At 41.7% G+C, this 12,695-nt stretch overlaps 1 protein-coding gene across 1 annotated transcript; it reads left to right on the forward strand.

Annotated features, from left to right (window-relative positions):
- Positions 1–212: 212 nt before the first annotated feature.
- On the forward strand, positions 213–11,417 carry alkbh3 (alkB homolog 3, alpha-ketoglutarate dependent dioxygenase). Its single transcript, XM_076734184.1, has 10 exons — positions 213–322; positions 798–883; positions 1,032–1,144; positions 1,273–1,307; positions 1,466–1,513; positions 2,947–3,050; positions 5,599–5,687; positions 5,860–6,069; positions 6,593–6,691; positions 9,816–11,417. Exons 2-10 carry the CDS (start codon positions 808–810, stop codon positions 9,939–9,941), a joined length of 900 nt encoding a protein of 299 aa, XP_076590299.1. The 5' UTR covers positions 213–322; positions 798–807; the 3' UTR covers positions 9,942–11,417.
- Positions 11,418–12,695: the final 1,278 nt, after the last annotated feature.

Here is a 12,695-nt window from a genome sequence, read left to right on the forward strand (position 1 = left end):
TGCCAAGAAACTAGTAACTGACATGTAGTGGAGAAGTATTTATTTCCTTCTGAACGTAGCGAAGAAGAAGAAAAATACATAATGGAAGAACTCAAAGTACAATTAACTAAAAACTGTACTTAAATACTGTACTAATGTGATCCAGATATTTAAGGCAGACAGAGATAACGAACTGGACGGAACATCTTTTCACATCTCAGTTCCGGGTAGGAATTGTTTTGTTGGAACACACTGCCATGGCTGTTAAATCAGAAGAGGTCGAGCTCATGTAGAGTTGTGTCTTTTCTGCTACCTGTATTGTTGCGTTTTAGCAGCCTTTTTGGTAAGTCATTTAAAGATCTATATCAATATTAGTCATTCTGGTATTTGTTTTAAATTCAGACCTTTAAAATGTTTATTAAAGTAACTTCGAGTTGGTTTAGCTAGCTTAGCTTAGAGGCGACATACGTAGCTAGCTAGTTCCTGCGTCAGTCAGGCTTGAAATACAACTTATATCATTATCAGTACCTTAATAATTAAATCGTTATGTTTGACCTTAATAGTCCAGATTATGTCACAGAATAATTAGTAGTAGTTATGACAGTAGTTATGACTGCAAAATTAAAGCATTTCCACCAAACACTGAAGGTACTAGTACGCGCACAGACGCATCAAATTCAATGAAGTAGTTAAAAAGGCGGATAAGAATCTGTGGGTTGTCATCATTTACTGTGAACCCATGCTTTTATAAATATTAAGTGTGTCAGGGTCAGCACAAGTGATCAGTCGTACTTTCGTCTTCCGCTCTTTAAATGCAGATGTGATGTGATGTCAGATAAGCGTCAGCGTGCCAGAGTCCAGGGCTCCTGGGCCAAACAACTGCCAAAACACTCCAGACCAACAGGTAACGTCAGGGGCGATGTTTACTGTTGTCGGTGACTCCCTGTGCCTGCTCCTCACTGAAATGCATACAATTACATACAACATTTTCTTAGTTCTAGTAACCTGTCTGATATGCAGTTAACAGCTTCCTGTTTTTGTTTTTTTGCCAGGTGCAGTCTCAAACAACCAACAGTCCAAAAGTGCCAATCCAGCCGCTGTTTCCTGGGGATGTGGGTCACAGAAAACACCCCTAACAACATTTGAGTTTCACCAGCCCACCAAGGTAGACAGTAAACATAAGAAATGAGCCTGCATTGAATACTGGGCTAAATCACTTGGTGTTTTACAGCCTGTTAGGATGTTTTTGTTTTTTTTTAAGGAAGTGCTTCCGCCTTCTGTTTTTCATTGCAGCCAGTCAGATATGCTCCACCAGAGAAGGTGATTGAGTAAGTTACACATTTCTTTCTTCCCCGGATTGACTTTTTCAGTTTTTTTTTCATATTACATCTATTTTGAATTTGTTTCTCTCTCTTATCTCATGATGTTTTGGCTTGTTGTTTACTACCCATTGCTTGGCTAACATACATCATTTTGCTCTGGACAGACAGGCAGGTGATTATGAGATCAGCCATGGACCTTCAGGAGTGTCCAGGTGAGTACGGCGGTGTGACCGTGAGGCCATCATCATTCAGTGGGAAGTTTAGATGGAAAAAAATTACACCAAATGGAAAAGAGGAGAATAAACAGTGATGTGCCCCAAACCAGTGTATTTAATGAAGATGACAAACCTGTGATTGACTTTGAAGGCCACTAGATGGCACTCATCCCAAAGCAATGGCATAAATATCTCTCACCCTGCTTATGTTACCCTCTAAGACTCATGGACGTCGCCATATGTTTAATACACACTGAATATGTAGTAATGTGCTGTGCATGTCGCATACAGGATGAACAGAATGTTTTCCTTCCCTTTTAAGGCACGAGAGAGAAAAAGGGCATTGATGAAAAATCACAATTTCAATTCCAATTTACATCTTTGGTGGCCACCTGCTCTGCTAAAGTGCCCTTGAGCAAGGGACAAGCATCCAATTTCTCTAGAAAAGTCACGTTGCTCTGTTGGTAGCGTTAAGTCTTAGCAGACCACTTTGCAACCGAGTCTTAGCTCGATTTTGAGGGACATCCCATGACTGCCCTTCATCACGTGCACCATTTAAGCACCAAAGCGCAGTGAAGGGCTTCTTCAGAACTGCTTGTCAGTTGGCCGAATACTTTCAGAACCCCCTCCCCCTACACCTTTCTGATGTCGGATTGGTGGGACTATGTCCAACCATTTCTGTAACTGTCCCAAACCAACAATCCAACCACAACACCCACTTCGCGCTGTGATTGGCCAGCTGTGCAGAGGTGAGACAAGAGCCAGGGTTTGAGCTTCTCTGTCAAGCTCTCCCTTTTCATTCGTTAGACAACTATTCACGACACTTTTCACATGGCCAACTGAGTGCATGCAACACAATGAAGAGTGTAAACCCCTGACTTCAGTGATACTGTGTCATTGTCACTCCACCTTCCAGTGGAGTCATTCGGAACAGCTGCAGACACTTTTGATTTCCAGCAGTTGGACAACAGGTCTCATTAACTGGTTCTGATCGGCCATAAACCGACTCTTCACACCAGCAACTTGTCAGATTGTTTTAGCTGGTTGTTTTTTCAGTTTAATCAAACACTGTGGTGGGTTAACAACCAGCTATGATGCTGTTATACTGAAATGGGATGTTGAACATTTGATTCCAGTATAACCAGTGCTTTGACTGGCAGATGAGAAGGTTGGTGTCCTGCACGTAAACCACTGTCGATGTATTCTTGACTATCCTCTACTTTAATATTATTTTTGGGAAATTTGATGTCATAATTATAGAGCTGATAGTGTAGAGGTTGCAGGAAATGATTCATGTCCAGACTTGAAGGAGGGTTTTTGAGCCTGTACAGACACTGAATATATGAGCCACATACTGTGTGTATGCATCTTCCTTTTCTGGGTACTTAAACTGTGTGCGTGTGTGTGTCTGTTTCTTTCCATCTGCGCAGACTGCGGCTGCTGCCTGGGTTTCTTCCCTCAGAGGAGGCTGACTGGATGTTCAGTAAGCTGTTAGCAGAGCTTCCCTGGTCCCAGAAGACCAACTACAGACAGGGTGGGTATCAGGGGCTTAACAGAATAAGCAGTATGGAAGGGGTGAAATGTGAGCCTGTGACGCAAACTGGAGCGTGAAAAGGGTTTCCCCACTGCAGCTGATTGGATGTTGGGTACATGTCTCTTCTAGTTTCATTGCAGTGCAATGTTAAACATTTTCATCTTTGAGACATGTTTATGGTGCATGTAAACAGTATTTAGGGGGAGCACAGCTTTGCCAAGGCTGCAAAATCCTCTAGATTTCATATTTTAATAGAATAGGTTAAGACATTTTCAGTGTACATCTGGGTTTGCAAAGTGATCGGTGATGGTTTGACACGCATGCCTGGTTTCATTTCATTCAAGTTAATATAATATAAGCAAAAACTGCAGCCACTCTCTCCTCATACATGCATGAGTTGTGCAAAGGCTTCGTTTTGCAAAAACAGTTGGCATTTTCCTTTAAAAGGAGAGAATAACTCACACATTGTACCCAGACTATACACAGTGAGCCTGTTGAGCTGCAGCCAGACTTTGCCTCAGAATCGGCCTTTCTCTCAGCTGGCTCTTGCCCATCTTGTGTGTTATTCTGCAATAGCCCCACGGCAGACAAACAGCGTGATAAAGACAAGTGACCAAGATGATTTCCAAACACAGTGCACAGCAGCACGTTGAGTAATCTCAATCCATCACTCCTCAGACTTTGTCAACAAAGTCCACTTAGTGTTTGGGTTAAAGAGGAAGTGGTGGAAAAACGATGTTAACTCTTCAGCAGTCACCTCTCTTCCACCCTCTGTCATTTATCCTGTCTTGTTTTAAAACTCTCTTAACTCAGTTTTTTCCAACCATTGCTCAGGGCTCTAAATTGGATCCTGTGAGTGGGTTGTGGCTTTGTTAGTCTTTTCCCCCTGATAGCATCTTTTTATGGAGAGAGTAAGGCTTTTGAAAGTTGATAAATAACTACACATATTTATAAGTATTAGCTTCAGAGTCTCTGAATAATTCAGCACTATAAAAAGCGACGGCTGCTCGAATAGTTTGTTTTGGTTTCACCGTGTTCTCGTACCAGAGGGCTGGCCAGAATACACTAATGACAGAGAATTGGTTCTTGGAAGAGATGTGGTTGTTCCCAGAGAGAGAGGAACGCACCAAGTCCAGCAGTGGGAGACAGACGGAGAGAAACTGGATCAAGATGTTGACCCTACCTGACATCACCTTCGGATAGAAACAGATTCTGGTGACGAAGCAGATGATCATTATACGTTTGTGTTAATGCTGGAGAGGAATACATTAAGAACAAAACTGTGTCAGCTTTCTGCCCTACTTATCATTGTCATTTAGCAAAAAGAGAGGCAGCTATGAAAACAGACTGGGTCTGTCCTCTCTAGAAGTAAAAAGTGCTGTGACCCGATTACTGATGCAATATAGAGACGGCGATGTGAGCTTTTCTTCTGTCATGCAAACCGTCCACAGACGCTGGTCTCCAAAGGACACAGGTATTCAAAGCCTGCAGGGGTGGAGTGTTTGATGCTGAAAAGACACATTTTTGGCGGAGATCACGGTGGTGATCACGTCAGTGGGCTGCAACATGCAGAACCATCACTCTGGCCAATTAGTAAATCATTACCACCTCAATTTTCAGATATCAGCACAAGTAAATTGGGCATGAATGCTAGTCAGGCTTCGACTGATCTAAATCGGGAAACTTCCTGTTTATATTTTATTTAGACAGCAGTGATGCCAGAGTTTTGACAACTCTGTGCAAACCCGGCTACATGTGCTAATTTCATCAACAAAAACGATGGCTCTCTGTCGGCAACCTTTTTGACAACATGCAATATTGTTGTTGAGAAAAGACTAAAATGTAGTTTAAAAAACAAAAACGTAGCCAAAACCTTCCTTTGTATTTGTTGAGAGGAAGGAGATGATGATGATTTTACAGCCTTTTTTTAATGCGACAGTTTTGTGTCCTGAGCTGAGCGACATATCAGGACACAGTGACACACGTCGCATCCCTTCTCATAAAGTAACACATTTGTTTTTTGTCCTCAGCCTCGTTGTAATGAAAACGGGCCCAAATCTCACCTTGTCTGTCTCCCAAGCCCTTGTCATTTTTAACTTTACACCAGACCATGAGACCAGACACTTGTACTCTGTAAAGCTGCTTTCTTAATCATTTAACCTTTGTTTTTCTTCAGATAATGATAAGATAAAATGTTATGTGACTTAAGTTTGAGCAAAATGACAAAAAAAAATGTTGGCTTTGGCTCGGCTAGATTGACTGAAATGTTCTGTATTATCTGATGGCTAAAGAAACTAAAACGTCAAGTTTTCACTGACTAAAACTGCTGAAATAGTTCCTGTTTTCTTTGACTAAGATAAAACTGAGATGCCCAGACTTCAAGTCAACTGTAAAAACAGGATGAGGTTGACTACATAAGATTAATCTAACACTTGAGACAGGACTAAGACTAATAAAGAAAATAGCTGAGATGGACTAAATGTCCAGACCGTGGTCTCAGCTGGTTCCCCTGAGGTGAAGGTGTATCTGTTTGTGTGTGTTGGTGCAGGTGAGGCGTACGAGGAGCCCAGGCTGACGTGCTGGTATGGAGAACTTCCCTATACGTACGCTCGCTCCACCATGGCTGCAAACCCGCAGGTTAGAGAGAGCCGTTGACCTCCAAGCCACCAAGGCTTTGACAGAAAGACGAGCACATTATCCACAGATTCATCCTGGATTCATCATCACCCCTCAGCGTGCGTTTTGTTCTGTTTGTTTTTTGCTGTTTTCATTCTTTATATTTGCTCTCTCTCTTCTTTTTTCCTCGTAGTGGCATCCATTGCTGTTAACCCTTCGCGAGGCAGTGGAGCAGCTGAGCGGATGCAGCTTCAACTCGCTGCTGTGTAATCTGTATCGGGACGGCCATGACAGCATCGGCTGGCACAGTGACGATGAGGCCTCTTTGGGTGTGAAGCCCACCATCGCCTCCCTCAGTCTGGGAGACACAAGAGTGTTCAGCCTCCGCAAGCAGCCTCCTCCGGTGAGATGATGGAAGAAAAGAGTTCTGAATGTCTGTCCAGTCTTACATTACAGATACAGCGTAATAAATACAGTGTTTACGTACTTCTTTGGTATATTATGCCTCTGGACACTGAATATCTTGGTACCTAATAAAGCTGAACTGCTGTCGAATCTTCATACAAAGAAGTGACTGTGGGTAGTGGAGAGCAGACCAGCAGAGAAGGTGAGGTCATGAAAAGGGACACAAAGGGAAGGCTTCAGTGAGGTGTTTAGACTCAGCAGAGTATTTAGAGGACTGTGTGCAATCGCCAAATGTTAAATTATACACTTCTTAGGAGGCAGGATTCATTAGTCAAGATGTAGACGAGTTGTATTTGCATTTAGTCTTGATTTGCAGGTGACTGAATGTGCCTTCAGCTCAGTTTGAGGCCTTTGTCTTCAGATGTGTTTATTCATGTGCCAGGATATTTTACCAAATGTGTGTGCGTGTGTTTTAAGGTGATGATACATGATGCCTTCATCTCTTTGTGTTTCTGTGTTAGGAGGAGAACGGTGACTACACGTACGTGGAGCGGATTCGGGTTCCTTTGGGCCACGGGACCCTTCTGCTGATGGCAGGAGCCACGCAAGACGACTGGCAGGTAGGCTTCACCAATCGAGTGCAAGGGCCCATGCATCCCAAACGGACATTTCTAAAAACGTCAGCCACCGCTCACAGGGACAGATCAGAATCAGGTGGAAATGAAAAAGTCTCCGTTGTTACGTGATGGTTGGTTTTCACACCAGACTTCTCAGAGTTTGTCAGTCAAACAGCTTTAGCAATATTGTACACCTCGTTCCTTGTCTTTTATGTTATGGTTACTATAAAATTCGGAGGGCTTCCTCTGTTTATACCAAACAACACCAACAAACTTATATATTTTATACAAACATATAAATCACATACTGGCAGGGGGAAAATACAGTCCAGTACCTTAAACCACAACCACCAGCAGCTGAATTTTATCAGCCACAAACATAGAATAATGAAACTGAAATGTAAAATGTCTGTTTTAAGGCCAATTAAGGCCAAATGTTTTATCTAAGGTTCTGATGTACACTATTTACTGGCAAAATGAAGGAAACACTCCTATAAACAGTGACAACAGCAACAACTCTGTTATTTAGAAGTTTCTACTCTCATATGTGCCTAATTAAAAAAGAAATGTATCAGAAACAGTCGTAAGACGTCCTTAACGATTATAAAAAGAGAAACATGACACAAACAGTTACCTCAGTTAACGTCTGACATTTACAGTAAATAGGCTGAGCTCGCCTGCTCTGTTCGTGTGTGTGTGCATGCGTGTTTCGTGTGTATTTGTGAGTGCGTAATAGCTTCAGACTCATCACATGTGAGAGGGTAGACCTGTGCTGAAGGCGCTCGGTTCAGGCAGCGAGGATGAATGGAGTGACCCGGAGAGAACAGCAGAGATTCAGCATAATGACAGTAATTTGTCTTCCAATCAGGAGTGACGGCCTGGTTTATATGAGTGGATGAAAGAGGATGAACAGTGCGAGTGTGCCGCTGGAATATTTTATATTACATTAGTTTGAATTTAATGATGACTAAATGTTTTCAGCCTTTGGAAAAGTAGTTGAAAGTTCCACTTCTGTCTAAAATAGGTCATGCTATTTAGCTTCACTCTCCCTCAAAAGGAAGGATCGCGCCGGCCCGTGTTCGGTTTAATCTGAAATTATAATTAATGAGAGAGGTGGGAGATATGAATGATATGAGACTAATGCCGTGATGATGACAACAGACTGATTCTGCAGATGACGTTCAGTGATTGTCATCTGATCATGCATTTTTAAGGTATAGAATTCAGATTTGTTGTATTAATTATTCCTCCCTAAAAATATAATAAAGTGGGTTTTTTTGATTTGTACGTTTTTATGAGTGTATGACAGTTGAATAAGTGTGATCTAATGATTTGAATATATAACAACGGCCCACAAAAGGAGCCTTGTGGAGCTCCACATGCTGTTTGTTCCTTTGGCGATGAGCATCAATGTGTTAGACACTGACTCAGACATATTAACTGAACATGAACACATGTGAAAGTTGTATAATCACTGGTGTTAGTTCACAAAATCCTTAAAATCATTGTTGCTTATGTTGAAAAGATGGTGATTTTTGGTGATGAGCAGGTTTGTGCTGTTACTGTCGCGTTGTTGTCTTGGTTTTCTGATCGTTTGGCGGGTGGAAAAGCAGCAATATTAGAAATCACAGCACCGCAATAGCAAATGGTGTTTGTCTTTACTGTCTTGTTGTCCGTTTGTCTTGTCATTGTTTTGGCTTTGTGTATTTTATTCAGTGCTTTAGCGTTAACAGCCTGGATGGTCACACTGAAAAGTAAGTGAAAATTAAGAAGAGTGAGAGAAAAATACGGGAGATGGGAAGAAAAGAGGGAGAACTGCGGAGACAGAGAAAGAGGTTTGATCTTAAAAGAAGGTCACAGGTGTTTTATGGCGACGCCTCCCTGCGTATCTCAACAAAAGTTTCATCTCTCCTTTAAAGATCTTGCCAGAGAAAGAAGATCACACCATCCATTAATTCTCTCCGTGTCGCTGCAGACCTGGTTTGCCTAATAAAACCTCCTGGCTCCGTTCGAGAGATTTGGAAATGCTAAATATTTAACTAAACCTGTCAATCCTGAATCCTGCTGAGGCGCTTCATTTGTTTGAAAAAGGATACGGGCTTATTTCTGCCTGTTCCGGACTCTTCCTTTTGACTCTGCTGTGGAAAAGCAAACTTTCACCTCCTTTTGAGATGGAGGTGAGGGAGGAGTGTGTGTGTGTGTGTGTGTGTGTGTGTGTGTGTGTGTGTGTGTGTGTGTGTGTGTGTGTGTGTGTTTGAGGGTATTCGCATTCGCACATGTGGAAAACAAGAAAGCGAAAGGGCCGGACATGAATCAGTTGAACTCGATGGAGAAACACTTTGCATCTGGACACATTAAGCACTGTTTGACTTGACCTTTACCCCATATCTTAAAACCATTCTTCTCATATTTGTTTGTTTTCCAATCTCGGCCGTATGCCTGTGTGAGTCTGCGGTTTTGACCAATAAAAAAACTTCTTTTTTCTTTTTGCTTTACTTTTGTATATTCTCTCTTCAAGATCACTGCCATCGTCTGCTGCTGGTTTTTTTGGAGGTTCCCAGCAGCAGCCGACAGGAAATCAGGGATGCAGCTTTTATCAATAATGCCCCAAAGCTACCTGTAGATATCAGGGAAACCAGCGAGCTAAATATTTTTCATTGAAAGCTAAAAACCTATCTCTTCATTTAACAAGCTTTCTATGCCTATTTTTGTGCTCATTTGATGTTTTTTTGATGTGAAGTACTTGATGCATGTCATGTCTTTGTTGTAAAACACTTTTGTGCGGCATTTTTTGTATGAAAGGTGCCTAAAATCTGTATTTAAATGTCTATATTTGTTTATTTTTTTGTCTTTTGTCTGATAAAGGACAGCCTGTACATGCTGTCACATGCTAACCCCTGGATAAGAAATGCTAATTTTATGACTATAGAACCAAAACCCAACATGTATTACAGATATTTACAGATATTTTGTCTCATGTCAGCCTCATGTTTTTGGTAAGAAAAGCTAATGTTCAGCATCTTTCTTTAGTCTTCATAGAAATCTTCCTGGATAAAAGACCAGCAGGTAAAACATTTAACATGTAAATGTAAAATACATCTTTTATCTGTCTCTCCATCTCCACCAGCATCAGGTGGCTAAAGAGTACCACGACCGAGGCCCACGCATCAACCTGACCTTCAGAAACATCCACGCAGAGCCGGAGGGCCACAGGCCGGGGACCAAGCTGCGATTCACAGCCAAGCAACCGTAAACTCCCCTCAGAGGCAGGTACTTACAGTGAAGCAGGAAACTGTGTCCTGTGTTCAGGTTCTGCGTTTCAAACGCGGATCCACACAGTGCGAGGTCTGAAGGATGGAGCGTGAACAAGACTTAGTGACGGTGTGTGAACGTTACCGTCCTTCTCAGTGAGGTTTGCAAACACATCACTGAGTTACAGGCCGCAGTATGAACAACAGCGTCTTCCAACTTAAACCGAAAGTTTCAACCCGAATCCATCTGTCGCATAAAGGACCCGTAATAACACCGCGGTCGTGACCACTGGTGGTTATCAGATGCTCTGCTTGCCAACACTTGCTTTGTACTGGGAAGCTCCCAGGTGGAAATGTCAGACGTGATATAAACAGATAGCATGTCCAAGGCAATATATTTGCCCTGGTGAGTCACTTCGATTGAAGCTTTTGGGTTTTTTTGTGTTGCTTCGCCAAACATTTTGACCCATGTGACACGCCATGAAAAGTGTCTTTAAGAAAGAGCGTCGCTGTACGGTAAGTCACCATCGATGTGACTTCTGGTGAAATGCCCTGAAATGTAAATGATTTCCTGCCCTGTTAACCTTGGAGAGCTTTTTGGAGAAAACATAGTTGCTTATAAAAGGGAAGGAACAAGTAAAGTGGCCCCTTGGGTCCATTACAGCGCCATCAGGACTGGAATACGTTAATCGTCAAGATTGGTCTGACAAGTCCCTAAAAGAAGTCCTTCAGGTTTTTTAAAACATCTGATATGTCAGAAAGGTCCATTTAAGACGTGCTTAGACGTGTGTTTGATGAAAACTGAAGACAAGGAAACAGGAAAGCACTGTGCAAGCAACAGCAAACCGTGCAGATTACCTGCACACCCACTGCACAAGTGTGTTTTTGATTGTCTGCAACTTTTGTTTTTGTTTTATTTGAAGTGACTGAAGGTGCGTTGAGTAAATATTTAGTGGTAAATCAGACGGTTAGAAGCCTGAATGATCCCTCTCTGCCTTCTCTGTTGTAGTTTTGGATACCAGTGCATGTCCTTCACTGATGTCTCTGAGAGCTAGCTAAAGAGCTAGCTGCTGTTTCAACATGAAAACTAGTTCTAAAATGTCCTTTCTTTGGTAAATACATAAATGGAGAAAAGTGTTTCATTGCTGTAGAAATGTACAGAAGACATCATGCAATCCAAACTAAATCAAGGTCAAGCATGTGCTATGGACAACTGAGAGGTGAATCAAAGCAGATCAAACAGAAACAAATGATCAAACAAACCTTTTTTATAGACAAATTACTCTGAGTCTTATTCCAACATGACACTGACATCTACAACTGTGTGAATTTAAGAAAGTACGTGTCTTAAGAGGGAATTCAGGCAACTTTCACTGCCCACATGATGGGATATTCTGTTTATTTTGTGACACTAACAGATACAAGAGGTGTTCTTGATTGCTGTGGTTTTGAAATAAAGAATTACTATTACTAAAGAATTCTATTGCTTCCTATGTTCCAACAAAGATGTTTGCCAATTATACATAATATACCTTATTTTATACGTAAAACTGCAATTTAAAAATGTTAATAATAATAACAGGGGTATGCTTGGGCTCAACATGTTATAAGGGGCAGGCAGGTTCAAACAGAATACCATGTCGTAAAAGGAAGTTTGTCATGAAAATATTCTTCATCTGCGCATAATGTTGGCAAAATAAATGGAAGAGTGAAATGTTCTGTCCAGAATCTCTGAGACGAGAGACATTATGCAATCATTGTTGTAATTATACTCAAAGGTGTGATAATGTTGTTTAATGGGCAACAGTTCGAGTTCATTTCATGTTGTGGTTTTATTCAAATTGTGTGTGACAGTGCAGTCAGGAAGGATTACGACAGGTACGTTTTTGGTCGTTTGCTGTCTGGCCGGCAGATTGGATTTGAAGTTTAAAGTGCCGACTCTCAGCTTTCAGGTTGTGTGAGGGTTTCACATCCATGTTTCTGGACAATGAAGGCTGAACAGACCAACACATATACAAGGCAACCAAGTCATTACCTCAATCCCACTGATCACTGTTTTCCATTTTAGGAGTTTTTGCCTTCAGTTGGGTCTTAAGCAAGTGAAACAAGTGAAGATCAAGATGGCAGATCCTACACAGCATCAAGAGGAAAGATATAAAAAAGTGTCGCTGTCCACATAGTCTTTGTCTCGGCATCTTTTGGGATAATTACAGCAAATAGTTTCACAGACAGTTTTGGGAACATACAGACTAATAACAGCTTTGTTGCAGATTCAGTCAAGCGTCAAGACACTGAGCCCACTCCTCCGCGTGATTCCTGCTGATATGGTATTATATTTAGGCATTAGCTCACTAGCCATGTCCTATCAGCTTACTGGTGCAAGTCCAATCATACCAATCACCCTCTGCGTAGTCTATGAATAGTTGTTTTAATCACACAGATTGCTCCAATCCGAGGTTTCTTCAGAGAAAAACAGTCTTGTGGTAAATACTTAAATAGGTCGGGCTCAGTTGTTCCCTCTGAAATAGGAAAATTCTTTCCATATTGAAGCTTCACGTAACAGATATGTATTACTATCCCTCAGAAGAGAAGAGCTGGCTGGACTGCAATTCCAGTAAAGACAGTTTTCACTGGAGTTTTAGCAGCCAGGACTGGCACCAAAAGCTTTACAAGAGCAAAGAAAGGCAGATGAAGTCAAATGGATTAAAGGCTGAAGATGATTCCATGATGATATAATCAGCTTGTCGCATACAGAG

The sequence above is a fragment of the Chaetodon auriga genome, chromosome 6 (assembly GCF_051107435.1).
Source record: "Chaetodon auriga isolate fChaAug3 chromosome 6, fChaAug3.hap1, whole genome shotgun sequence".
In the NCBI taxonomy this organism is placed as follows: domain Eukaryota; kingdom Metazoa; phylum Chordata; class Actinopteri; order Chaetodontiformes; family Chaetodontidae; genus Chaetodon; species Chaetodon auriga.

Bases quoted from the DNA above. Each gene is read 5' to 3' on its own strand.
- alkbh3 (XM_076734184.1), top strand. From the start codon at position 808: ATGTCAGATAAGCGTCAGCGTGCCAGAGTCCAGGGCTCCTGGGCCAAA. The intron at 884-1,031 runs GTAACGTCAGGG...TTTTTTTGCCAG, and splicing joins AAAACACTCCAGACCAACAG to GTGCAGTCTCAAACAACCAA. The intron at 5,688-5,859 runs GTTAGAGAGAGC...TTTTCCTCGTAG, and splicing joins CCATGGCTGCAAACCCGCAG to TGGCATCCATTGCTGTTAAC.